The sequence below is a fragment of the Nipponia nippon genome, unplaced genomic scaffold (genome assembly GCF_047370975.1).
Source record: "Nipponia nippon isolate SJK-2023a ecotype South Korea unplaced genomic scaffold, ASM4737097v1 scaffold_8, whole genome shotgun sequence".
NCBI lineage: Eukaryota > Metazoa > Chordata > Aves > Pelecaniformes > Threskiornithidae > Nipponia > Nipponia nippon.
In genome coordinates this window covers 41,172,078-41,187,635 of record NW_028262402.1, presented here as the reverse complement: position 1 = coordinate 41,187,635, position 15,558 = coordinate 41,172,078, and the positions used below count along the sequence as shown (strand labels likewise).

At 38.4% G+C, this 15,558-nt stretch overlaps 1 protein-coding gene across 10 annotated transcripts in view; it reads right to left on the bottom strand.

Moving 5' to 3' along the window:
- BNC2 (basonuclin zinc finger protein 2) overlaps window positions 1-15,558 on the bottom strand; it is a 337,157-nt gene that overhangs the window by 20,665 nt on the left and 300,934 nt on the right. For 9 of the 10 annotated variants that reach the window (XM_087741951.1, XM_087741956.1, XM_087741961.1 and 6 more), the window contains one exon: window positions 11,886-13,852. In XM_087741951.1, coding sequence (XP_087598077.1) covers window positions 11,886-13,852 — 1,967 coding nt within the window. Of the gene's footprint in view, window positions 1-4,834; window positions 4,959-11,885; window positions 13,853-15,558 lie in introns of those variants that run through there. The other variant, XM_087741960.1, reaches the window with a different exon arrangement.

Genomic DNA, 15,558 nt, shown 5'->3' with positions numbered 1-15,558 from the left:
GTGAATTAACTCAGTGTAGCAATGTTACATGCATGAGAAGTTCATCATATGTACGACAAAGTCCTTTGATGGACATTACAGGTGCTCAGCACCATTGACAATCAGTCCAACTGCCATAAGCTGTTTCTACAATCTACACATGCCCTATGGAAAAGTTTATCCCTTTGCAGGCAATTCACACAAGGCCCTGCACAGCAGTCATGCATTAGGTCCTAATCTCCTGTGTATTGAAGTATTTTGCTGGTCCTTCACACAAGGTGTATTTCCCCTTAAGAAGTACTGAGGCAACATCCAGGTAGAATCTGTTGCCAAACTGCATGAATTAACATTTCTTTTGAAACCTAAATCATCTAAATATTACATGATCCAAGTTTTATAATCAGAAGTTTTCATCCTTCATTTTACTTTACTGTTACAACAGCGATGTAAAATGTGATAATTTTGCAAGATTTTATGCAAACAGTCCCTTCAGTTCAGCATCCCACTCATGAATTTTACTGAGTTTCAAGTTTCAGTAAATGCAAAAAAGATAAAACTCGGTCAGAACAGCTAGCTTCCCTCAATTCTGCTTTGAAACCAATTCTTTTCTCCCAGATATTGACGCACAGCAACACATTATCTCATGATTTGCTTAGAAGGTTCACAGACTGATTCCATTGTAAGTTCAAATTCATAATAAACCCATAGATCCAGGGATAATTTTGTATGATTTCAGGTTCCACAGCAAATATGTAAACCATTTCTTTTGGTCACAACACAATGGTAATACTCATTCCCACTGCTTTGTTTGTCTAAAAATGCTGGTTTTATTAATATAATACCAGAGGAACTATAACACCAAATACAATGTGGCACTTCAACAGGGTTCCTCTATTAGTAATTTTACATTACTAAATAAGTACCCCTTTCAGGTCAACTGATAGCTGATTATCCTATAACCTCCCTTCACTGACGCCCCAACTCCTCAGTAATTTCAATCCTCTGAGATTCTTCCATACATACTGTTGTCAGTGGTTATTAAATTCTCAACTTTTTATCCATTCACAAGAGACTGTGCAGAGATATCTAAGGGAAGTATGAGTTCAGCGTGCTGTCCAAGGATTATTTTGGAAGAAACATTAGCGGCCGTCCCAGCCTGGCGTTTATATCTCATTTGAAACATCTACTCATTCCTGACCAACAAAGAAAATTTCAATAAAGTACTTTTACTGGTTTAACAGCAGTGAGCTCCTGGGATTGTCAAAGTGCTCAGTCTTTTCCGAGGAGAGAAGGAATCAGCAGCTCAAATATAATTAACCTTCCATTCTCAATGCAAACTGCCACGCACAGGAGCTCTGCAGTCTATTAGTGAAGTTATAAAGGCCAACAGGCAGAGGCAAAATTGGTCAAAAAGTTGGCTGCTGCTGTCATATTTTTAGAATTATGATTAATGACACTAATAATGTGGATGATTACTGATATGTGTATCTCCTGCAGTTTATCATATTGCACTGGCTGCCTACGTCCACAATAAACATGATGCTATCATTTACCTCTTTATTGAAGGCAATCCTTCTCTTGAAGGAGCACATTCTAATTACTTTGTAATGTTTTATGCCTTAAACATTTTGCAGCTCTGGACCTTGCCAACTGCTTCATGTCTACCATTGATTAATTACAGAATGTTTAATCAAAATTTAGAACCTAATGCAGTCATTTATGAGTGTGCTGCAGTGCCAAGATAGTTAGGCTGCCGTCCCAAGCTTGGAGAGTGCTGGGTTCAAAATTAAATCCCAGAAATGTGGAAGATGCCAAAGATTTTACCTTGAGTGATTTGAGTTTAAAATCTTACTTCAGTTGATGAATGACAGGCACCCACCCAAAATGAAAGGTCTGTCTTGTGCATGTATGTGTGCTTGCGTGTTCCTATTACATTTTTCTTCTTCTTTAAATGTCCTTATTTTTCCCTTTATGCCATTATTGCTGCAGTTGCTTCTCAGCTCCTTTACAAGCCTTCCATGCTGCTAGAGCTCTTGCAAACACCAGTCAAGAGAGTGTAGTTTTGAAGTGGTTAAACAAGTGAAAAATAATTTGCAGGGACAAATACATAAGTTTTTTTTTAATGTGGATTTTTATGGTACTGTCATACAACCATTCACCGTTGAAGTTAAGTGTTTTTTTAATACCATTACTGAACTGCTGAAATGGATGCTAATATAGCTTGGAGTGCTAATGTCAAATCCTGGTAATAAAAAAGACAGACTGCTGAATGAAATAATTTCAAGTAAAAAATAGAACAAAAGTGCTCTCACTCTCGCTCTCCACTTTTATTGAATTGGGACTGACTGAGCCAATTGCTTTAGAAGTCTGTAAAACACAATTACTAGTGAGCTGACTGACCCAGCAGTGCCCCTTCTGTGACAGAACAGACTAAAAAGGCTGCAGAATTAGTGCTGGTCCCCTATCTGGCTATCAGACCTGAGAAATGTCCAGCGCAGTATCTGTTGCCCTTCCTGCCAGGGCCTGCCTCCTCCCCTCATGAAATCTTGATTCTCAGTCTTACATAATATATCATCTACATGCATCTTCTTCTTGAAACAAGGGATCATTTACCTTTTCTGAGTGGGAATCCAAATTCTCTTTCTATTCATTTTATTTTTAGATCTTTATCTACCAACGCAGCAATATATAGGTCTTTCTCTCAGTACAAGCATCCACAGACACACACACATATATACGTTTGGGTTATATTTATTTCCACATTTTGTGCGTTAAACACAAAAGTACAATGTAAGATTTATGGGCAGAAAAATTAACTACGTTTTGTTTGTATTTTCAGTTGTAAGTGGCTGAAGTGTAATTGCTTTTTATTTTGGCATAACAAAGAAAAGGAGAGAGAGAGGGAAAGAGAGCAAGGAAGAGAGAGAGAAAGGGAAAAAATGTATTGAACTGGAAGCGGGCAACACTTTTCCCTAGTTAATAAAATAAGCAATAAAGTTTGTAAAGCACTAGAATCAAAATCAGCAACATTGGAAATAACAACTTATAAAACTTATAATTTACAGCTTATGTTTCAGACTCATATAGTTTGACATGGACATACAGCTTAGGGCTTTTTTTTTCCCTTTCTCTTCCAAAAGAAAGGCAAAACCAAAGTGACAGCAAAAAATATCTTCTTATTACAATCCCATCCTTTCTTTCTCTCCCCCCACTCTCCCCCATACAAAATCAACCACATCACATTTATAGACAATGCCAACAAAGTCCTGCAATCCTTTATTTTTTATGACAGTGTACCTTTTTGACAAATCTAAAACTCTTTCGTTTCTCTTCCAGGTCCATTTATATGAAGCTTGCAGGTGCCTTATGGCAAAAATGTTAAATTATTTCTTAGACAGATCTTTTTAAGTAATGCTTTTTAGGGTAAGCTTACATGCAAAATGAGCTCTTAATTAAAAAAAAAAAAAAAAAAGAAAAGAAAATAAAAACTTGCTTACCACAAGGCAAACTGCTCATTTAAAAGATGTTGCTGGGAAGTAGCAAGCACTACTAAAAACCTTAGATTTTCTTTCAAAGTGATGGGCTCAAAACTTCTGTCAGGAAATATCCAGTATTTGCCATTAAAAGGTCAACATGTGAAGAGCCATTAAGTGGTATCGCACCTGAGACGTTCCTGTGTTACCTCAGGTCCCGACAGACCATCTGAGGCATCTCTAGTGCCATTGGGAATGTTTTATGTGTACCTACTGGACATGAATGAGTGGTTTCTACTGTAGTACCTACGGCATAATATCACGAATACTGGTACATGATGTGTGGCACAGCTGGCTATCTTTCCTGAAGAGAGGCAAAGGACAGAAGACTGTGAGTACTGCAGGTCAGGATTAAGGGGGAGTGAAAAGCCATGCAGTGTCTTGCAGTGCACTTGCACTGCCTGTACAGTACATAATCTCTTCTTGACACTGTCGAGTATTTAACTCTCATTGATAACTCTTCATCTCTTCCTTCAGGATCGCCCTTAGATAAGTAGCCAGTGGTCTGGTTATCTTTCCCCTTAACTGTTTCTAACTGCACAGTATGCTCCTGCACTTATAGGCTCTACTTTACAAATTTGCTATTACTCTGTCATATTTCCTAACCACTAGCAACTTGTATAACCATGAAAATGTGTCCCAGATTTAGAGATGTTGGGGTTTGGGCTTTCTTTTCCCCAGGGCCCATACATTGCTGCATATTTTTGAGTAATGTCTTTTTACTAAGACATATTCCAGTGCAAAACACTCCTGTCTCACCTGTTTGTTGCAAACCTGCCTTCAGCCCAGTGCCTCAGCCATCAGTGACTACAGCAAAAAAATTCTTAACCAGTCTATCTGGGTCCACTAGCCAAGATTATCTTGTCAAAAAGCAATGGAATAGGAACCCAAATGAGCTTTGTTTTACTACACTGATTGCCTGCTACATAATTCTGCTTCAAAAAATACCCCGTGACCTCACAAACCCTAGGAATGACTGTACCTTTAGAATGAGGCCAACTGTGGACAATGTCTATCTCTGTCTAGATATGCTGACAGCACTGGCACTGTATCTTCCAAAACAGTTTCGTTATTTCTCCCCAGACTCCTCCACATGAGAGTACTACCTCTCTCAGCTTCCAGTGTCTTGTTCCATTTTCACGCATCCAGGCTTTTGGGAGTAGTGCCCTGGTGCTATCTTGTATCTGTAAAGTACAGCTTCCTCCGCTGTAGCAGAAATCTTACAGTCTTGTGCTGTTAAGTTTAAAAGAACAGATAGAGCCTTTTTCTGCAGGAACTAACATAGGCAGATGTTTTCTTTACCTCACTTCCAAAAGACTCTAGGGAAGATGGGACGTCTTTGTTTATGGCGAATAATTTTAAATTTACTCAGATAAGTGGAAAATACTCAGTTTTCTCCCACTCTCTGAAGAAGAGTTTTGGTTCTTCCAGTTATTTCCTAGGAACCTAGGGGCAACCAGGGTATTATGAATAAGCATTCATCTTCCCAGTCCTGTCTTCCCAAATAATCTCTTTCACCAAACATAAAACACACAGAACCTGCACAGGAAACCTGGACAAAACAAATTAAACATTTACGCTATTTGTCACAACACATACCAGGGGAAAATACTGCTCAATGCATGTTTTGCTTTTGGCTAGTATTTTCAATGTTTTACTTATGCTTACCACCTATCTTAATCCTGGTGTAGCAGTTTATTTAAGTAAACTTTTCAGGTCACTGAAAAGTCCTTGACTTATTTTGCAAGTTCACACAAAAATGAGACTTCTTGGACTGTACGAGAAACTGTACTCTCACTCTCAAAGTGATACCATTTTGTGTACCAAAAGAGAACAAGATAGTGAAGGCAGCAGATCATTTTAAAAAACAACCACCACCTCCAACTCAAACCCAAAACAAATGGATATGTGTAGTTGGAAAAGACCTCCCTCCACACCAGAGCTGATCCTGCAATCTTCACTCACATAAGTAGCCTCTTTATGGCTTGTTTTAATTTATTTCTTTTTTTTAAATTAAAAAAAAAATCTTATGAAGAAATTAATTCTATGCATTCTAGTTTTAATTCTGCTTCTCTTGCTCACATTGGTAAGTGTGCAATATTGACCGGCAGTCTTTGTTCAACATGACTACTCATAGAAGAGGTTAGCTCTGTGTTAGGGGTGGCACAAAATGTTTCTTTATGATCCAGGTTCTCTTGGGCAAGGAAGAGTTATGTGAACATTAGCAATGACACACATCTTAGTGACTCTGCAAGAGAAAACCTAATGGTTCATACAATTGTATTGGATATGCAGCTAGTCTCTTCATGAACTGCATCATGTCCAGAAACAGTAGTATAGATGTAAATATGTTTATATTTTAAAAAATGTATAAAATAGCCATTTTGCCTCTTGACAAATGGTTCATCAAACACTTAATGTCTTCAAACCTGATTTCCTTGTTCTTACTGGAGGAAATTCAAGCTGTATATGACAGCTAATTATATTAGGGGAAATACAGTAATAGTTATCATGGACTGGTGTGAAATACCTTATTTCTTGGAGCTATCTGTTCCTAGAATCGAGTGCGTTCACAGAAAATAATTCTCTAAAAAGTTATCTGTAGAAGATTCCAACCATAGTAGGATGATGAAAAAATGGGTGCTGTTGTGTCAAGGAGGTGATAACAGGAGGCAGGTAGCAGCTTTCTCACATCTTCACCTCCCTTGATAATGTATGCAGTGGCTCATCATAGGTAACTGATGTTAATTTATTCAAGCACACCTGTACAGGGCTGGAAGTCAGGTAACCAGACAAAAAGTATGTCTGTGCTTTTTCAATACAGCTACCCAGAGGCCTATATCCGCACAAATTTAGTTCTGGAGACATCAGCAGGTTTTAATAAAACACCTACAGATGTCTTGCTCCATACAAATCAAGGCGTTTACATGTTTAAATCTGGACTGATTTAACTAGCAATCAAGTGGCATGATCACACTTGGCACCAATAGTTGCCTCATATTTATTTATAAGTCACCCTGAGCAGATATTATTTTGTTTTAAAATTTATTCATGGGGCTTAATCACCTTTCCCACCTTGTGGAACACACACACACACACACACACACACGCTCAATTTGTGAGAAAATTTAAAGACAAACCTGAGCAATTAATAGCCGTCCTTTAGTAGCAGAAAGACAAAGTGAGAAGTTCTTGTTTTGTTCCTCCAAACAGGCACACTGAGAATTACTTTATTTTGCATACATTGAGAGAAAGGAAAATGTGGTAACATATTGTTACTAATGCTGTGTCCTAGCTTAAGAAAAACAGATTTTAATAGTGCCAGTACTGAGGTGCAATGGGGATTTAGCATGCGCTAAGGCTGACAGAGAAGATGGCTGTATTTCTCCTTAAGATCTGACAGTAGCTTCTCAACAAGGCTTACTGAAGGCACCCGCCTCCTGTTTCATCAGTGTTTCTGACAGCGAAATTCTTGACTCTTAAAGGCGAGAGCCAGAAATGAAGCCAACTGCTCTGAGCTTCACCTTCCAGACCTTCACCTCTGCGTGTGTGCTCCAACACAGACTCTTAGATGAAACTTTGGCATTGCTGTCTTCTTTGGGCAGGAAAGAACTATTCCCTCCTCCCATTCACATGTCTCATCCACAGCTCAGGATCATTCCCTGAGCAGCTGTACCTCAGTGCTGGCTTCAAGGACCACCACACCTATCTCTTTGTAAGGCAAAGTCAGTATCTGCTGGGGCAGGACTCACAGATGAGGCTTGGAAGAAGATCCCAGGGGAATCTAACCACTGGGGCCACAGGCCCTTTCTCCTCACTCACAGGACAGACCTCCTCTGACTCCAGAGAGAATTCACTTTACAAGGACAATTCTTTTCATTCAAGTGCACAGTTCTCACAGGAACTTATGCTGTTCCCTTCTCTTTCTTTTCCATCTAAAAAATTATTTGGAAAAGATGATGTCTTTCTGTTCAAAAGGAGACTTATGACATTGCTTCTGACCACTGACATAATTTTTAATACAGTCTCTTTTCCTATTTACTCTCCATTGCCTTCTTGCCACAAGACGTAACCTGAACATCTTGCCTTTAGAAGAAAGGACACCCGAAGTAAATACAGAAGCAGAAATGGATGAACAGCTAATTCAGGGAGTGGCTGGTGAAGAATGGAAAAAAGTGGTTTTCACAAGTTTAGTGCTTCCAGGAAAAGAAAGACAAAAAAACTTGTCTGTTTGGGGAAAGGATCAAAGATATAGGTATGTATAAGGTTGATTTGATGAGTGATGTTACTTGTAGCTTAGAAGTTGATGAAAAAAGGCCTTTTAAAAAAACTCTAGGCTCAGTGGAACTTGACTATTCAAAGGCAATACTTTCTATTTTCAGAAGGGAAAATAGAATTACTGTGTCATTGACAGTAAGCTGGGACTCTGCTTTGCTTTCCTCTGCCCTGTGTTGAAAAAACACATGCGAGAGAGGACTCCTGAATCTTCTGGTTATCTTGACCCTAATTTACAAGCAATAGTAGTGTTTAGTCAAAGACCTCAGAAGATACTCCAGCCTTTCTGTCAGAAGGGTATTTATACAGGAGTTGAACTTGGCACAAATGATGTAGGAATGGTGAAGCTGGATTTAGTCTACCCTTAACACGAATTGCTACAGGATGTATTCCACAGCCGAGGGCTGCAGCTGTGACATGGATAAAAAACCCTCCTTAGTCAAAGCAGCACTGCGTTTGCTCCTGACATTATCTGCTACCTCTGCTAATCAGCAGTTTGTATCACAACCCCACCCTTGCAAAGCCCATTTTATAACAGCTACATCCACTGCCAACAGTTGGGAGTTTTGTGTATGTGCAGGACAGAGGGAATATAGTAAAACCTTTGATTAACTAGAATTGCATTGGAAAAAGTCTTAAGCCATATCAGATGACTCTGAAGGAAAAAAAAAGGATCAGCCAATGTTATTTATCTCCATAGAATCATAGAATCGTCAAGGTTGGAAAAGACCCTTAAGATCATCGAGTCCAACCGTCAACCTATCGCTGCCACATCCATCTATACTATGTCTTCAAGCACCGTGTCTATCCATTCTTTAAATACCTCCAGGGATGGAGACTCAACCACTTCCCTGGGCAGCCTGTTCCAATGCTTGACCACCCTCTTGGTGACGTAAGCTTGTATTTTATTTTTGAACATAACTAGAGTTATGAGTTCTAGACCTCTAACTAGTTATAATAGGATTAATAATGTTATTAATATCATACTAGTAATATGATTAATAAAATGACTAAAAATAAAGATAACTTCACAAGACTATAAGCTATGAGATAGCTAGAACTCTGATTTCATTAAGAAGATAGTACTGTAAAAATTATTTAATTTTAATTTTTAAAGCAAAGAAATTCTAAGCTTCTCTAGCTAATCAAAGATTATGTGACCTACAACACAAGCAAATCACACAGACTTTTTATAATGTGTCCAAAATGGAACACCAATACATGACAAATATTATCCAGGAATTATTATTGCATGCTTTAGGTAGTTATTTCTTATTTCTTGTACTGCAATTAATAGCGAAATGTTTCTGAGCTTTGATTTAATTTTAAATTGATTTAAGTGGTTGGAAGAAGTTCTCATTTTGCAATGCTATTAATTTAGTTACCCAGTTATCTCTGAGGTGTTTTCCACAATCTGGAGAGCTAGAAATTGTATACTTAGCTAATGACTCTCTAAAATAAATGTATATCTTCAAAAGGAATATCAACAAAAAATAAAAACAAATTGAATGGAAAAATCTTGAGGGCAATTAAACAGTTTGCCAAAAAAAAAAAAAAAAAAAAAATTAATTTAACTTTTACTTCCTAACTTTATTTAAAAAAAACCAACCCTCTTTTTTGAGGAAATATTAGAAAATAATGTTTAAAATGTTTACTTAAATCTTTCATCCACTTTTTTCTATATGCTGTACATATGCTTTCATTTCTGCACATTCCTAGACATTGCACTTTTGGATAAAAATGCATAGCCCTGGGAAGTTTTGAGGATGTTTCTTGCTCAAGTATCTGAAAGAATTATCAAGAACCATGAGAGTATTGGTTCTTTCAAGGCATTTCCAGACAACTGTTCGAAACCAGGAGTGCTAATGAACTTACAAGAACATCAAGCCTGAATGGCCACACAAACCGTATCACACCTTTGAATTTTTTGAAGTGTATAATCACTCTTGAATCTTTGCAATGAAAGGATATAATATGCCTATGAATTTCTTTTGTCCCAAGTGCAACACATAACTGAAACATGTTCTGAATGTTACTAGTGGAATGATATAATAAGATGGTCTTGTGCCTTACACAACTCAAAATGATATGTAAATAATAATTTTATCTTTAAATATGCAGCCTGCATTTTAAGTTCCTGAATCAGATTTTTATTTTATGGCTTGCTTTCAATAAGCTTAATAGGAGTATCCCACATAGTTCATGAAATATTTTCAAAATGTGCCCTTTTTTAATGCTCTTGTCTCAGAAATATTTTATGTATGTCATCACAGCCATCTCTTTCTTAGAACATATAAATCTTTACAATGCTAACTTTATTACTAGCATGATCTATCAATGGATTCCTGCTGAAATTTAGTATGTTGAATAAAGTTCCAAATCCTAAAGCTAGCCACTTCTTACTTCACTTGCTGAACGCAAAGCTGTTTTGCTTAGTACATGACTGACTTTTCATAATTCACTTGAGGAAACAGACCAACCAAGCCGAATTCTTGACTAACAAAACCTGTGCAATTTCAGGAATTGCACACATCTAAACTCAGCATAGATTACGCCACTGACTCACATGCTTCCCCTGTCAAACTTGAGTCTCTTAAAAGTTATCAGGATACGCCAAGAAGGAAGTCTTAATTTAGTTTTACCTGCTTCATGGCCAGTGGTTTTATCCCACTGAAATGCAAACTTTTTAGATTGTCCTTCTTATCTGTTTTGAACTTGCATTTTTCTGTGTGTTCCTATTTTTCTGTTTAGTGAATTTGATAAGTGGTAACAGAAGACATGAGATATTTGGGGACGGGACTCTCCATCAAAATAGTGAATTTTGGCTCCTCAGTATCCTCAATACTAACTTGCTTTCATTGTATATGACATGATATATTCACTTTCAAACCACACCAATTTCAACGGGGAAAATAAAAAAAAAAAGAGGACCTGTGTGTGAAATGTTTAGCTAGGTTTAATTTCCTTCCTGTGTCTGCTGAATTTTTACAACATAATGAAAAAATACGAAACACAAGTGAAGGAAAAGAGATGACCCAATCTCACCATCACTCCATGAACCAGAGAGATTTTGTTATGTGACAATATGATCATCATCACATGCGAGAGCTTTTATCCACGAGTATGAAATAACTGTGTTATCCTACCACCTTGACAAATTCCATTTTTATTACATTTTCCTCAGAAACCAAAAAGAATAGTGTAAAAAAACCCAAAAAACAACCAACCCAAACCTAAGAGTTTAAGGACCAGCTGCTTCTGCTTAAGCCCAACTCTTTCAGTATTGATGCAGCATAGCTAGGGCATGATGTCATCTGAAGGGCCAGCAGAATATGCCCTGGTTGATCTTAAAAATATGTAGGGGTCTAGCCTCCCCTCTCTCGAGTATGCATAATTCCCATCAGTGGGGAAGGGAGTTGCTCACGTGCAGAAAACAAGATAAAGTAGACTAAATGACCACAGTGGATAGAGAGGTGCATAAGTTCTACTAAAGAAAGAGACAACTATTTTCTTAATATTTACTTGTTCTTGCTATAACATAGCAGCTAGTTTTAAAAATTGAAGAAAAGAAAGAACAGTCTTCTAATCCTTCCTGTTCACTTTTATATGACCCTATGGGGTTGGGAATCATTCCTTTATTCCAGTTCTTCCATTCTCTTTCTCCATCCATTCATCCAGCCTTCCCCTCTTTCCTAGTTCTGTGGTTTGATATGCATGCATGGAGATATTTGTATTGAATATAATTTACTATGTATTTAATAGAAGCTTTTCTTATTTTAAAAGTTGCAGGGAGAAGAAAATAAATGTAATAAAAGCTGCAGCTTATAAGTACAATGCACATGTTCACAGGCACACAGAAAAGAATAATGACATTTATTATCTAGCCAGTCACTTAAGAGGATGGCACAATATATTCTATTCCGAATGCCAAGCAACAATGGAAATCTTAAAGTGATAAAACTCTCTCAATGTCATGGGAACACAATTGTCACTTGTCATTACTGTGCATCTCTCTATTTCTTCATATATCCTAAACTGCCTATTCTTACATAATTCAACACATTTAATAATGTAGAAAATCAATTAATATTTACTGACCTGTCTCTGCTTCTCCGTGATGGGAACGCAGCATTACAGCCAGCCACTGTGCAGACATGCATCTCTTTTAAATGAACATTTCTGTAGTGAAGCTTCACACTGTAGGAACTCTTGAAACTTTTCTTGCACACATAGCAGATCTTGGGGTCTGGGCTGGAGCACATTTCGCCTTCTGGGGAGAACTTCTGAGGGCTGCTGTAGTTGAATGTAGAAGCGAAACTTTCATGAAGGGCAGCCATACTGGCGCTGCCTCCATTGTACAGTCCGTATTGGCTCATGTAGAACATATCATATGTAGGGTCTGTATACTCTTCCTTCACCTTAATGACATCTTGGTTGGAAGAGTCATTGTGGTTTTCATCTGGTCTGTCACTGTGCATCATAGATTTTTCACCAGGTTCATGGAGACGATCGTCACCTTCCATGGATTCCTCACACAATTTGGGCTCTGACGATTCCGACTCATTTTCATAGTCTCTCTCTTGCTCCTGGTCTTCTGATGTCATGCTATCTGCCCTTCTTATGTCTGGTCTGGAAATGCATCTACTTCTGTCACTTTTGGAAAAGTCTTTCACAGACAGACCTGGGCTCATTTCCTCCTGAGAATGGCAGTGATTGTCATGACCAATGTCATTCACCATTGTGCTGCTGTCATTCACCTCTTCGTCTTCATCATCAAACTCATCGGCAGTATCAATAACTTCCTTTTCAATTTTAACTGGCATGCTTGACTTCCTTGGTTTCTTCTTGGGGGCAAGGTCAGCATTAGGCTCCGGGGTGGGCATAAGCACTGAAGGTACTGATGACTCTGAAGGAGGAGGGGGATGCTGCTCCATGCCACTCACTGCTGGTATTATTGGACTGGTAGGGAGTGAGGTTGGAGGACTCACCATCTCTCCAGGAGTAAGTAAATTTCTGTAAAAAGGAGGAACAGGTTGAACAGTCTTTAAAGCCGGGAACACCAGCTGACTGGGAAGAGGGTTCTGTAGTACAGGATCTAGAGGGGGAGTGGTAAACCCCATCGGTGGACGTCCAGGGCTTGTTAAAGTTAGGTTGGATTTTGTACTTGCTATGACCGGAGTGGCGGCACCTGATGTAGCACGAATTAGATCTTTGTCACGGTTATTCCTTAGCATAGGCATGTGGAGGCGGGGATTGGGGTTAGCACTGTGGCGGTTGCGGCTCCTGAGAGAGCTGAAGACCATGTTGCAGCCCTCAATAGTGCACCGGTGCTTGATTTTCAGGTGAACGGCATTGTAGTGGATTTTAAGAGTACCTTTGTCGTAGAAAGTTTTGCCACATGCATTGCAAAACACTCTTCCTTTCCTGGAGGCCGAACCCATTCTCCGCATTCTGTGAATGCGAAACGAGCTTTTAGTGTGTTCTGTTTTCGATAGATCATTCACAGGCGTAGGCGTCTGAACAGGAGAGACGCAGGCTGGCTCAGTTTTGGGCTCAACATTTGTGATGCTGGTCAAAGCATTCCTGCTGGATGTTTGCTCATTCTTGAAAGGTGTAGGGGAAACTTCAGATTCACTGCTCTCATTATATTCATTTTGGGTCGTAAGGCTCGGTTCACGGAGCCTCATTGCCGGCTGTTCCAGCAGGAGGCCATTTGGAGGCAGCCCCAGCAGCGGAGCAGAGACTGGATTTATGTACTGGAATGGAAGCAGGAATGCAAGGCTATTTGGGATGTTTTCAAAATGATGAATGCTGGAAGGGTTGCTATTCTCCAGGTGAGCAAGGAGACTTGGGCTCCTGGTGCGATTATTGCTTTCAATAAAAGTCCTTATATCTGAATCTGTCTTTGAAGATGGCACAGCCACAGCCTGCCCTTCTTTTTCTTGAATCGCCATCAGCTCCACGATAGATTTGGTTTCTCCAAATCTCAGGAACTGCTGAAGGGTAATGATCTCTTCTTCCCTGGACATGATGGCCCAGCGGTCCAGCACCTTGCCTGCAGCATCCTAGAGGCCATATCAAAGAAACAACAAAGACAAACACAAAGAAAAACTTATTGATTCTGCATAATTATTGAATTCAATAGAAGGTGCTCTGCTGCCTGAACATGAAACATGAAGCTCAAAAAACAACATGCAAACAATGTTAATAGAACTCAACTGAAAAATGCAAACTTTCCAGCCATGCAAATATAGTAATTAGAGTCACAGTCAGAGAAACAGATTGAGTTTAATAATGTCAGAGCAAACAAACTACAGGGCTCTGTGATCTAAAATGCTTTCAATACTTTTAACAACAGTGATCTATGTACAATGCTACTGTTTAGCATACATTAGTGTAAAACATGAACTGTTGCTGTGCACGCCATCGTAAAATATAGAAAATTGTACCTTAATCGCTATTAAATGGTGGCACTATAAGAAAGAGCTAAATAAATGCATTTGATAGATTTGCTTCTTAAATATAAGCAGACATAAGACTGAAGTCACTCATGGGCCATCTCACAAGAAATTTTGATGCAAGGCAAAAAGTCTTAAAAATAGCACATAATACTTGTACCTTAGTGCTTTTTGCCTTTTTTTTTTTCTTTTTTTCCCATGACAGCAATACTGAAAAATATGTTCATTATAAACTTGCATCAAAAGGTAGAAATTGGGGCGCTGGCTTTAAGCATAACTGGACAATTACTGCAAATTGATTGTAAGCTTGCAATCTTGGTATGGTTTAGACTTAAGAGATTACTTTTTTGCAGCCTTGTTATAAATGGCAGTTAGAAATATGTAAAAAGTAAGCGTCTGATGGATGTAGATAGCATAAATGTGTAAAAATGTTGTCTCTTAACATTGCCTTCTGATAGCAAGGGAAAAATCCAGCGAGAATACACATCAGTAATCACTGGACTATCTGTTGTTAAATATACATTAAAAAGCATTTCACACTTTCATTTTTGCTAGTAAGCATGAGATTTGCCTGAAGGTAGGACTTAAAAATTCTGCAATGTAATGTCAGGCAATCCATTCCAGCATGTATTGATAAAAACATATTAAAATACTTATATAATGAATACATCATTTTATTGGCATCTTTCCTTTTGGCCAAATGCTGGACATAACATCAGCACAGTAACTATAACCAACAAGCACTGTTGCAGGCCATCAAACCAGATTATTCCAATGCCTCCTCATGGATTAAACAGTTTGAAAGCCTTGCAAGGTACTCTGCCATACTGTCTCTGATCTTTTTAAATCTTGAATCTCAGCTTCAGAACCTTATCTGAACACTTTGGACTACACACTATTGCAAAAACCACTAGCTTTTGTTTGATTATGAAGCCTGCAAATACCTTTCTTTTTTTTTCCAGGTCTTATTTATTTATTTGTTTTATTATCTTCAGTCTTCAGAAGATTGATTCTTCTCTCCTCTCACATTTTCTAGAGTACTGGAAAATGCAATTTGCCCCAAATAGTAGAGCATATATTTATTTGATTACAGCTGGTTTTATTATTTCAGTTCTGATCTGTGTCACCTCTCTGAATACAAAGTTAATGATGAAGGTCAATGCCATTTATGTTTCAGTACCTTAGATACGACTGTAAAACCTTTAAAAAGGCTCCACATGTGACCATTCACAATCAAACCTTACAAGACTATGAAACCCTCAACAGCAATTAATGACGGAAAATCTTACCCAGCTGACCCAGATGGAAAGCCC